The following is a 12,607-nucleotide window of genomic DNA, read 5'->3' as shown; positions in this document are numbered from 1 at the left end:
CTTTTCAACCGTTCCCTAGTAACGGTTGTCTTACATGTGGGTGATTATTTCTATGCTCTTATATTGTCCGCAACACCGTTTTTTTCTGTCATATAACAAGCCAGCTGCCACTTTCCCACTGGGGTTCTAAGATTGCTTGAGCAAGTTTTGTCAGAAATATTCCCTGATAACCAAGAGTTGCGATCTGAAATTTTAGATTTTTTTTCCCCCTTGTGACCCTCGGTGAGCATATGTGAGGCAGAATATTGATTCATATGCGGTGGTCCAATAGCTCATAGAAGATTGAGCAATACCTGTCATCCATTAGGAGGGCGACCCCCCCCCCCCCCTCTTTCCTGTTACTTGTCCATCCTTCAGTGACCAATCAGCAGCTATGCTTTTAGCAGCACTCCTCTTGCCTGCACTGGGTAAACACAAATGTTTGACACATTGTTTGTCAATGCCAGTTGCTCAACTACTTATCAGTGCTTGCTAAGCAGCATCTGAACCTGCACCATAGGCCTCCTTTTGCCTCAACTAGATATGATATTAATATTATAAATATGATAATGACAATAATAGCAACTTGTCTTGCATTGTATATTCTTATACACATATATACATATGAAAAGACATTACTGCCGTAAAAACAAATATCAAAATGTTTTTATTCATTTTTTACAATATTTTCTTTGGAGAGGACATCGGGACTTGGTTATGGCAAATGTGAAAAGCCGAGGATGTCCTCCGTAAGGGCCAACAGGAATAGCCAGCAGGAATTAACAGGAATTAACTGTGGAGGACAAAAGTGAATTGCTGGGTCTCAGGAGGAGATACATATATGTATATATATACGTACATATATATATTTAAACTTACGTTGTACATTTATATTCCAAATAACAAGCATGGAAATGAGGAATGGGGGCATCTCTCTCCTGGGGCGAGGCAGGGCAGATCCTATAAAGTAATACTGAGAACAGAGGGGAGGAGTAAAAATCCTGCTCAACAGTTTGCACAGTGAGGGAGGTGAATTAGTCTGGAAGCTAGTTTTCAGTCACAACTTAAGGCTGGAGCTCAAGCGATCGCCAGTCTGACTATAACGGACCTGCAAAGTTTCCATGCAGAAACATCTTGATACTTGTTACTTTTTCTTCCGAATTTTGGACTATCCTTGTTGAATCATATTCACAGGTAGGAGCGTATCTCTGATTGGCTATGATCATAAATGCTTTAAAAAAGTAAATCTGTTTATTTTGGGGGGTAGGGGTTATGCAGGATCCTTTTAGGCAGATAAGGAAAAAGCTGCACAACATATTCTAAAACAATAAAAATAATTAAAAATGACTCAATTTGGTCTTTAGGGTCTACATTTTTCATGAACTCTAACACCATGTAGACCATATAATGGAGCTGAGCTGTCATCCAAAATCCAGTTCTCGTGGTTCTCTAATGGTGATTAATGCACAGTTAAATTAAGTTAAAAACCTGAAGAAAATGATTCTTTTAACTGGTAAGGAGAAGGAATTAACTTTTTTTTTTTTTCAATATATATTGTATTCACAAATGGAGTTATTTTAATGAAACTTTGCACTACACTTTCCGGCGGATTCTCTGTTTCTAGTGCAGGATAATTTATATTGAGCGATATTGGAATGCGGTTGCTGGGTCATAATGATGCATTCATGCTCAGTGAGTGAATGCAGTCCTTTGAATTGTCCGATCTGCACCATAACTCTAAACAATTGATTCCTAATGGAATGCTTACTCAATGAATGGTACCCCATTGGCAGCATTCCCAAAGTGTGTCCCATTTCTCTTGAGGCGCATTTCAAATTGCTCATTTGCTCTTTCTGCCCTCACCTGGCTTCTTTTATGTGTGCTTTGGTGCTGATGCATAAGAGACAGAGCTTTTCATCACGATGAAATTCAGTACAAATAGTCACGCTTTAACTGCTTACATATTTTCAGAAATTCTTTTCTGTGTTCACAGGCGACAACATGTTAGAGCAGGTTCTGTCCTTTGGCCGTTCCCTGGTGCGCCGAAAGTTGGTTGACCTTAACAGTTTGGAGGACTCCAAGCTCTGCCGTTGCTTGGGAACTGTGGACCTGATTGCCCTCGGCGTGGGCAGCACTCTGGGCGCGGGTGTCTACGTCCTGGCTGGAGAAGTAGCCAAGGGAAACTCCGGTCCCAGCATAGTCATCTCCTTCCTCATTGCTGCACTGGCTTCTGTCATGGCCGGCCTTTGTTATGCTGAGTTTGGAGCCCGCGTCCCAAAGACCGGTTCGGCTTACCTTTACAGTTATGTGACTGTAGGGGAGATATGGGCCTTTATCACCGGTTGGAATTTGATTCTCTCCTATGTGATTGGTGAATTACCGCCACATTATTGACATACGTATATCTCTGTTGGTATGTTCATCATAATTCACGTGTATATTTTGTCCTCTTCTTTGTAACAGGTACATCCTCAGTAGCTCGGGCTTGGAGCGGAACATTTGATGAAATGACAGGAGGACATATTGAAATATTCTGTAAAACTTACTTTCGCATGAACTCTCCTGGTCTGGCTCAGTATCCTGACTTCTTTGCAGTCTGTTTGATTCTGCTGCTGTCTGGTAAGAAAATAAATGATCCTCACTATGTATTTTGTATTTGTTTTCCCCCTTAACCTAATTGTAATCAAGCATAAAACAAACTGAATTGCACTAATAGCAATGGATTTGTAGTTTTTATGCTCATTGTGTTTGTACTCATGCAGGGCTCCTGTCATTTGGGGTTAAGGAGTCAGCCTGGGTCAACAAAGTCTTCACCTCTATCAATGTGCTCGTGTTGTTCTTTGTTATCATCTCTGGCTTTGTAAAAGGAGATGCAAACAACTGGAAGATAACAGAAGATTCTCTAGTAAATCTTACCATAGCATCCAGGTGATTATTTTCCCATTGCACAAATTGTACAGTGGCTTAAAATGTTTATTTAAATACCAGTAAGAATATACTTCCCTTGACATTTTGTTGTTGTTTTAGGAACTTATCAGCTACAGGTAACGTGAGCAGTGATTATGGAGCTGGAGGATTCATGCCATACGGTTTCAGTGGAACATTAGCTGGAGCCGCCACCTGCTTCTATGCTTTTGTGGGCTTTGATTGCATAGCAACTACAGGTATGAGCTTGGCCTTACGGTTGTAAAACTTAGTTTTTTCATTTCTTTTGATAAGTATTGCATTCAAATGTACTCATGGCACAATTCTCTGCCACACTGAAACAGAAATTGGAGTGGAAAAAAGCATGATGTTAGATTGCAACATTACGACCGATGTATTGTACAGTACTTGTTGTTTTCTACTGCAGGTGAGGAGGTGAGGAACCCTCAGAGGGCCATTCCTATCGGCATAGTGGTGTCACTGACTGTGTGTTTCCTGGCGTACTTTGGTGTTTCGGCCGCGCTCACACTCATGATGCCTTACTACCTGTTGGATGAAAAAAGCCCTTTGCCCATGGCTTTTGAGTATGTGGGATGGAGCCCTGCCAAATATGTGGTCGCTGTAGGTTCATTATGTGCCCTGTCTACCAGGTAACTCAAGTGACTTTTTTTGTACATTCAACGTCATAATTTGTGGATACAAATATATATCATTGTGCATGCTGCCAGTCTTGCTATTGATTCGAAATGATTATATATGGGCGGCCAAACGGGAGTGTGGGTAAATGACTTGTTTTTTTGCATCGCTGATTACATATCAAAATTCACATTTTGCGACTCATATATAACACACATGAAGAGCAATACTGTGAGACTCATATATAACACACCTGAAGAGCAATACTATGAACAACCGTCTCTGTGGCAAAAATAAAAAAAACGGTGTCGTGTAGTCAACACAGACCTTGCACGTGAATGTTTTTGATGTATAATTTAGATTTCAAATTTTCTGTTAGTTGGCAGCTTTGCAAAACCAGATCACGCGTTCTGTAAAATGTCTTATTTCCTATTTCTGAATATTTGATTGTTCAATACTCAAATATCTCTAAGCTGCAGCCCAAAATTTAAGTCCCCAGTTATGTCCTTATATTTACTGAATTACCGGGAAAAAAAAATGCTCCTCAAAATTTGAAAATTGTTACACAAATGAAATTATTGATGAGCGAATCTGCTTCACAAATCTTTAAAAAAATGGAGAGCCTTGCATTATATACAGTATATATTATATAACTACGGCAGTAGATGATCCAAAGGGCTAGTGTGAAAGTGAAGCACTCAAAACCCATCAGCTCAGCTGTCATCAAATTAAATTGTCAGTCATTCAAGCCATAATTTAATGAGTCATAGAAAAACGAGTGTGACCAAATAAAAGGTCGTAGAACCAAAATAAAAAACAAGTCTGAAGCCCATTGTGCCTTTCTTTACTGATATGTTTATTTTCAATCTCATATTTCTGTAAAGGAACATAAGGTCATGTTCATTCTTTAATTGTTTTTTTAAATTAACTTAGATTGATTGACAATTTTTCCACGGTCTGCTATTTGTGATGGTGTAATATCCTGCATTGGTGATTTTACAACTGATCAAGTTGTTTTTGCGGTTTTGCCCCATTCTCATTATTTTGTTTGGCTCCATTTCACTGCTTGATCATTGTTGTTTTCAAGCACAAAATGCCGTGACATCAAAACAATAAAAGAACATTATAAGAATAGCACCAACAATGCTTTCCTTGGAGGATTAAGTTACATCTACTTGAAAAAAAATTCCACTTGATGTTATTTGGACTGACTAATGCCCCATCGGAAAAGAAAGGCACACCCTCCCTCCCACTGTGAAGCTTTTAAGATGTGATTGTGGTTGCTGTGTCCTTGTGTGCGTGTGCTTTTGGGTGTCTTGACTAACGTGTTGGTCTTGCATGTCTCTGCTGTCTCATGCAGTCTGCTGGGCTCCATTTTCCCTATGCCTCGTGTAATCTATGCTATGGCAGAGGATGGGGTGCTTTTCAAAGCCTTAGCCCGAATCAATCCTAAGACGAAGACCCCCCTTATTGCCACTATGAGTTCCGGTGTAGTAGCAGGTGAGAGCAAGGGAGCAAAGAGCTTCTCCACCAATCAACTGTGAAAGACACTGCCCAAGAAAAACTCATAGCTACCCATGTGCACAATTTGTGGTTAAAACAATTAACCCTCCCTCATCCCTGCCTTTCACGTGTGCTTTCACAGTTGTGCAGGTGAAATGTGTCCTTTTCTCTGTGTTCTCCACTTAACCATGAACCCTCTTCTCCATAGCCTGTTGGGCGCCATGTTCCCACTACCACGCATTCTCTTTGCCATGGCACGAGATGGCATTCTGTTCAAATTTATGTCCAAAGTGAGTAAGCGGCAGTCGCCTGTGGCTGCCACCATGGCGGCAGGTACCACCGCGGGTAAGCAGCCATACAAGCTGTATACAGGCTTGTGGTGTGGACTTTGTTTGGCTTTGAATCGTCGTCACGCGGTGTCGGTGGTGATGGCTGCATGTTCATGTTTGTGATGGTTTGCTAAAGTGCATGTCAATTCCAAGTCAAGTGAGCTGGTCAACAGGACAAAATAGAAGCTGAGTGTGTTGCGAGTACACGCTAGAACAGGGGTGGGCAAAGTTTTTGACTCGCGGGCCGAACTGGGTTCTAAATTTGGACCGGAGGGCCGAACCAGGAGCAGATGGACGTAGTGTTTGTGTGAAGTAATATAAGCGACCTGTAAAGGTCATTGCATAAAAGATTTTGGCCTTTAGTAGGTAATAAAGCATGGATATTCCAAACAAGTTTTTTGAAAACAAATGCATTTATTAACAGCATTAAAAAAAAAATCACTAAAAAACTGCTATCAGTGATTCTCATAAAATACGACACTATTATTATGAATAACAGTCTCCATCACTTCAGTGACTGCAGGTCAGATTAATGAAAAATGTTTATCTTATGAGATCACATCAAACAGCAAACATTCTGACCAAATATATCATCTTGAAGACTCGGTGAAAGCATACATCCAAATAAAGTAATCAAAACGGCAACACGGTGAGGGGTATCTGAACATCAGAGCAGAGTTTTAACTCACAAACACCTGGTAACAGAGGTGAGGAAACGGGAAACACTTCCTTAAAGTAAGCCTTAAGAACTTTACAGGTTAAGATTAGTCGCAAACAGGTGGCGGGTGCGTCAATGTCCTTGAGCATCCTGCATTGTTTGAAAATGAGAATGGTCGCTAGTTTCAATCCCTGCTATGTGTACAAATCATATTCAAAATGCATTTTTTTACAACAAACGTGAGAGCCTCCCCTTCATTTTCAGTGGGAACAGTGTTGTTGGTCTCCCTTTTTTGCTAGTGCATCATAGTCTGGAGTAAAATTTGTTGTGGCAATTCTTAGGAGAGATCCGTTTACCTCGATCTGTGACGGGTTGATGTGGCTGAACGTCACGTCGCGTACGTCGAGCCAAATTGGCCACTCTTTTAACATTCGGCACTCACTTCTTTTCTTCGGGCCACTCATTTTAATGGAAGGATTCCAGTGGAAGGTTTGTGGGTGGCTTTAGCGTAAAACTGTATCTGAAAGCTCAGCGAGCGAAGTACAAGAATGCTGTCGTCACAGCCCACGCTCTAAATTCGGGACTGATACAAATAGAGCGCGAGTGCGCCATGTCCGTACTACTGAGTACGTACGTACACGCACTTGTGAGTGTGCACCGAGCTTTCTGACACGGCTTCCGGTAGTAAATGCGCAGGCGAGCGGTTCCCCATCTACTGGGGAAACGCAGTCATTGCAGGCAAAATGACAAAAAAAAAAGTTTAATAATACAATTAATTCAGGGTTGGCGGGCCGGATTAAACGGTCCCGTGGGCCGGATGTGGCCCGCGGGCCGTAGTTTGCCCACCCCTGCGCTAGAACATCATTTTTATGGTGACATTATTTTGAGGAAAAATGGAGACCCCCCCGAAAAAACCAAATAGACCTTTTGGGGGGATTTTGAGCATTATTCTTTTTCTGATAATAAATGTTCTAAATGAAATGTCAACTATTTGTAGAATTAGATTATCGCTTGGATACTTTCCACATTGAGAAGATGATGCTTATGGAATAAACTACAGTAATGTCAGCTGCTGAAACAAAAGAGATTATTTAAATTTTTCATATCGGCAAATTGTTCCTTTCCAATGATTCTGTAAATATTATCCTTTTTTTTGTCTGCCTGGTATCTATACTCTTGCCCAGTGAAAGTCTGGTGGATGGCGTGGCTTAAATCTGTACATGTGCAGGCTAGACTAGTTTACTAATTTCACAGAAACACAGTTGGCACACTTTGACACAGTTGACATTTTTTGGGCCGTTGTCGATGTGAACACAGCTGACTTGCCAATGAAGCTGACGGCCAATGAAAGTGGATCCTCTGATTTATTTTAAGATCAGCACACGAGAGGCGCACAGTCCTAATTGACATGGTGGAACCAGAAACTGATTTGCTGGAGTCTGTGCAGGAATGAAGCCGATACGCAAAGTATATTTATGAGGTACTGCAAGCAGACATCCTCGGGGGGATGATGTGAAGTTGACTAGGGCGATCACAGATCACCGCTGTGAAATGATCATATTGCACGTGTCCGTGTGTGACCATACAACCAGGAGGGTCTTTTGAAAAATAAGAAATATGATGAAGATGACAATAATGCATTCTATGAATTGATTTCTCGAGTGATTCAGAGAGTTCGTATGCACCCTGTTGTCATGTTCATGAATGAAATACAATGAAGTCCAGACACGTATTATTTTTTTAATCTGCTGCTCTTTTAACTTGCCATGTCAAAAACAAACATGCAACTTTTTGTTCCAATGCAGCGCCACTTTTACCGTGCAAAATAAGACGTCCAGCTCAGTAGGATGCAGTTGCACCCATAGAGAGTTGTGTCATGCCGGCATACAAAACAACTTTTTTGAATTGTGGTTTTATGTTATAGCACGACATTGCAAAAAGCGGCAGAATTGCACAGACCAGCTGAGATCAACTCCATGCTAGAGTCAGTTGCTGGGACACAAGAGAGGGAGCTGTGAGCAGCACCAAAGTGTCATATCAAACTAAACTCAGTATGGAGATGATGTCTGCTAATTTATCAGATGAAGGAAATATACTGCTGTGGAAATGACTGCATGAAATGTTTATGGTCTTGCTCGATCTAAGTCTTAGCTATAATCTGGTGCTGTCTATTTATGGGAAAAGATTGAGCTTGCAGATGTCCAGGTGGTGGTCCAGTTTTGTGTACGCATATGTTTTGGTGTTTTTACGTCAAATGTGCTAAGTGTGTTTGTTTTCTTTGCTTGCGGTATAGCCGTCATGGCTTTCCTGTTTGACCTCAAAGCTTTGGTTGACATGATGTCTATTGGAACTCTGCTGGCCTACTCACTGGTTGCTGTGTGCGTACTGATTCTCAGGTGAGTACATTTACTCAGTAAACAACAACAATCTTATGTTCGCAACATTTATTTCTACTTGAAAAGCCACAGGAATGATTACCTAATTCTATAAAGTGCAACTTGTGATGTAAGAGCTGTAAATGTGGCTCTTGTATAAATATGAAGGGGGTGACGAGGTAACAGTGTGTACTCTATGCTCTACTACTCAGGATGTGGGTCATTTTCGGATCACTCGATTCATAATGGCACTTTAACAGCACATAAGGACACTTTACAACATATTTTTTCTCATTAGCATTTTTTATTATCTTATTTTTATGTGTAAATATCTCCTACTGCCTCACCTTAAAATGTAGTTGTCACAGCAATTGAAATTACTTTAAGATTTATGTGTTGATCAGGCCTGACAATCACTCGTTCCTCCCAATTGTCCTTATTAAGTTCTCTGATAAGATGGCAGCTATCCCATCTGACTTTGGGCAAGGGGCAGAGTACAACTTAGAGAGGCTGCCATACAACCTATAAAGCTCAAGTTTGCGCTGTGTAATATTTACTGTGTAATGTGTCATTTTAAGGTGTTTGAACTGTAGAAAAATGGCCGGAGACTACAGAACCAATAAATTTTCACCTCCAGGTATCAGCCAGATGGCGCTTTGGAGCGTCAAAGGGAAGGTGGCTGTAAAAGGGACTATCTGTCCTCTAAGGAGGGCGAGTCAGAACTGACTGAATCCGAGTCCCACCTCAACACGCTAAAAGCAGAAGGCTCAATTCTGCAGGCGGTCCTTCACCCACCTGCATCCCCCTCTGAACATTCATCTGGCACGGTCAACTTTTCCATTTGTGTGCTAGGTGAGGCAAATGTCTCATCTATTCGACATGATCAAATAGGACACAGGTGTCAAACTCAAGGCCCGGGGGCCAGATACGGCCCGTCACATCATTTTAGGTGGCTTGCGAAGACAAATTGTGCATCAAATTCTTGTGTCATTACTAGAATTGCAAATTGTCTTCACTTTTAAAAATATATATTTTTTGAATATTTTACCAGTTTTTACTAGTCTGATTTGAAAACGAGTTATCTGTTTTGTAGCTTATACTGGATATAATATGAGGTGCTCATACATTTATTTGGGTTGACACATAATGGCCCTCCGAAAGAAACTATGACTACAATGCGGCTCGTGAAAAAAAATGAGTTTGACACCCCTGAAATAGGAGATCCAGACGAAACCATGAAACTAGTGCAAGTGCCTGACTCATGTTTAACAAAATTAAGATATACCGTGTATGAGTAAGAATTGTTTACATGTCTCTTGTTTAAACACAGTGCTGCTGGTATGTGTGATCAGCTATCTGACCACTTACCACATCGACGCCATCATTGGCATGGAAGTATGGATCTTTGCAACTCTGTCTGTGTGCTTACTTATCTTTGTCGGTTGCGTCGTCATGATTTGCAGACAGCCACAGACCGCTCAGAGGGTTTCCTTCATGGTATGTACCGCACATCTGAAAATTATTGACTGATGTTGAACACAAAAACTCATAGTTATTGTCTGCCTATGTGTGTGTGTGTGTGTGTCACGACAGGTTCCCCTTTTGCCGTTTCTGCCGATTCTTAGCATATTTGTTAATGTTTACCTCATGGTTCAATTGAGTGGAGACACTTGGATACGTTTCTCCGTGTGGATGGCGCTAGGTAAGTCTCTTATCTTATTGATTGCCACCCCAATTAAAATCAGTCTTTTACATCTATAGCCGCCAATGGCGATGAATGAGTTCAAATTAAGCAGGATTATAGTTTTAAACAAAAATCTAATGAAATTATAAAAGCGTGGAGCTGCCATTGTTGAGTAAACATTTTGACTGGCAAATACGTTCTAACATACTCTGAGGTACGTACTCGGGAATACATTTGAATGAACTTGGAAACATTTGAACGTACTCGTCAATAGGGTTGTCGTGAAATACTACAAACGTAGCATTTTCCCCATAATGCCACGGACTATTGACTTGTGCATGCGTGAGAAAAAAGAAGCTATTTTCTTTAAAGCATTTGGCTACTTTAAATATGTTCAAAAATTAAGTGAGCAAAATTGTTTATGGTTTTATTGTGGCTGCAGTGTACTTTTTCCCCCTTGTGCAATGGGATATTTATTTCTGCATGTTGAAAATAACAGAAGTAGATTAATCATGATTAATTATAAAAACGTGCAAATAATCAGTTAAAAAACTAATATACATCACCGACAGCATATATATATATATATATATATATTACTGTGTGTGTGTGTGTGTGTGTGTGTACATATATATATATATATATATGTATATATATACACGTGTGTGTGTGTGTGTGAGAGTGTGTACAGTACATTTATTTTTCCCCACCTGTTCCCTCTCTTAGGCTTCTTGATCTATTTCGGTTATGGCATGTGGCACAGTGTGGAGCGCCAGCGCTCTCTCCAGGGCACAAGCAGTACTGCCAAACAGGCCGGATTGACTGCAGTCGAGAAGCAACAGGAGCGCTTCATCTGCCCAGAGAAGACCAGCCAGTTTTAAGATTCCTTCATTTTAGTGCTAATATACTGTGAGGTGAAACCCAGGCCCAACATACATAATAGCATAGCTCCAGGAACTCATATAAACAGTTTCACCAACGTGGGCCTCACTACATTCGGTCTTTGAAAGCCATGTCAGTATTTTGTGTCAGTGGTCGCATGATGAGCGACTGCTCTGACATTGTGTCTCGGGCACAATGGAAAGGACAGGTAACACACTGGAGAGTGATTTCCCTCAGATTGACACAGTCAGTGCAAGACTGAGATGGTTTTAGTATGGACGTTACTTGTTAGAGAATTTGCTTTTCATTGTAAGAAGGTTGCCTTTGCAAAACTATTTTTTGAATTCCTCTGTTCATTTAATGGTGCAAGTGTATTTTTAGTCTTTTGATAAGCAGATTTTGTGCTATATGCCACAACATTAGGTACACCTGCACAATGGAAAGCAACACTACAACCACAAAAACACATTAAAGGGATACCTTTCTATCCAAGCTCAACATGTGTATTCAGATACTTAAATACAGCGCTTGCGTTACATATCATGACGTACATTGTGCAATGTGTAGCTAATGCTGTGATTGGTGAGTGTAGTTTAAAGCACTTTTATTTTCTTTCATGTTGTACAATGCTCAAAATGTCAATCAGTATATTTTAGATGATTCATCAGTTGTTTCATGTGATTACAATGTCTCGACAAATACAAATTATATTTAGATTGATATGCAGTCTCAATTTAGAAGGCATGTATTTGTTGCTTTTGTTTATTCATGATATGCTAGAACAGAGCAACAAGTGTTATGTAACGATTAACTTTACAAAGAGTCTTATTTAGTGGCCTTTCTGTACGTTTCAACTGTTACAGTCTGAATGAATGATATTTGATTATAATTTCTTACAGTAATTATGTGTTTTTATTTTTTATCACACTATGGCAAACTGGGCTTTAATACTGCACATTACTGATACAGCCTTAGGGACATAATATGTTTCCCAGGTATGTGGACTGTATTGTCTTTATACAGCTTGTACAGCTTCAAAAGATATTAAAGGAAGAGCTCGATGTAGGGTTTTTACATGCTTTCTCCTCTTGGTGTTTAGAATTCTCAATCGTGAGAGCTATATAGGTGTGTGTGTGTGTGTGTGTACAGTGATCCCTCGCTACTTCGCGTTTCGTTTATTGCGGCTTCACTACATCGCGGATTCTTTTCCAAATTAAAAAAACATTTAAAAGTCAAAATAAAACTTCTAAATTGAGGAAGCATGTGTCTAACCTTTAGGACAATGTAGTATTGCTCCATATGTTCGTTTACATTCCTTTAGAAGTCCGTTTTCGCGTGTTGGCACGATCGCGAATTAGCATCTTTCCGCTAACTCGTTAGCCTGCCCAGTACTTCTTGTTGGTGACCGTATTTCGCGGATTTCACTTATCGCCGGTGGTTTTTGGAACCAATTATCCGCGAGAAACGAGGGATTACAGTATATGTTTTTCTTTTTTTTTTTCAAATTTAATGGCAAATATAGGCCATTAGGCTTGGCTCACAAAGGTGTAAAAAGGACTGCCTCATTAACCATAAACCTCACCGCACCGTCAATGGACTGCCATGTACAAAACGACCGTCATTCAAGTAAAAAAAC

At 40.4% G+C, this 12,607-nt stretch overlaps 1 protein-coding gene and 1 long non-coding RNA gene across 3 annotated transcripts; one reads left to right on the top strand and one right to left on the bottom strand.

Annotated features, from left to right (window-relative positions):
- Positions 1 to 1,010: 1,010 nt before the first annotated feature.
- slc7a2 (solute carrier family 7 member 2) lies at positions 1,011 to 12,045 on the top strand. Of its 2 annotated transcripts, none has more exons than XM_037262249.1 (12): positions 1,011 to 1,173; positions 1,973 to 2,350; positions 2,443 to 2,598; positions 2,742 to 2,907; positions 3,007 to 3,143; positions 3,332 to 3,554; positions 5,252 to 5,388; positions 8,324 to 8,426; positions 9,043 to 9,257; positions 9,736 to 9,902; positions 9,999 to 10,107; positions 10,816 to 12,045. In XM_037262249.1, the coding sequence occupies exons 2-12, from the start codon at positions 1,981 to 1,983 to the stop codon at positions 10,968 to 10,970; spliced, it is 1,938 nt and encodes a 645-aa protein (XP_037118144.1). In that variant the 5' UTR covers positions 1,011 to 1,173; positions 1,973 to 1,980; the 3' UTR covers positions 10,971 to 12,045. The 2 variants fall into 2 exon arrangements, with proteins under 2 accessions (XP_037118144.1, XP_037118143.1); XM_037262248.1 differs by lacking the exon at positions 5,252 to 5,388 and adding an exon at positions 4,901 to 5,040.
- On the bottom strand, positions 5,461 to 6,953 carry LOC119129165. The gene is made up of 2 exons (XR_005099138.1): positions 6,877 to 6,953; positions 5,461 to 5,580 (listed from the first exon to the last, which is right to left on the bottom strand). It is a non-coding gene; the product is annotated as an uncharacterized LOC119129165 (long non-coding RNA).
- Positions 12,046 to 12,607: the final 562 nt, after the last annotated feature.

Source organism: Syngnathus acus, chromosome 10 (assembly GCF_901709675.1).
Source record: "Syngnathus acus chromosome 10, fSynAcu1.2, whole genome shotgun sequence".
In the NCBI taxonomy this organism is placed as follows: domain Eukaryota; kingdom Metazoa; phylum Chordata; class Actinopteri; order Syngnathiformes; family Syngnathidae; genus Syngnathus; species Syngnathus acus.
This window is presented reverse-complemented; position numbering and strand designations above follow the sequence as displayed.

What these genes read in the sequence shown, in the direction of transcription:
- slc7a2 (XM_037262248.1), top strand. Translation starts at nt 1,981, where the DNA reads ATGTTAGAGCAGGTTCTGTCCTTTGGCCGTTCCCTGGTGCGCCGAAAG. An exon ending in AATCTTACCATAGCATCCAG is followed by an intron (nt 2,908 to 3,006) that starts GTGATTATTTTC and finishes TTGTTGTTTTAG; the next exon opens with GAACTTATCAGCTACAGGTA. An exon ending in GTGTGCGTACTGATTCTCAG is followed by an intron (nt 8,427 to 9,042) that starts GTGAGTACATTT and finishes TTTCACCTCCAG; the next exon opens with GTATCAGCCAGATGGCGCTT.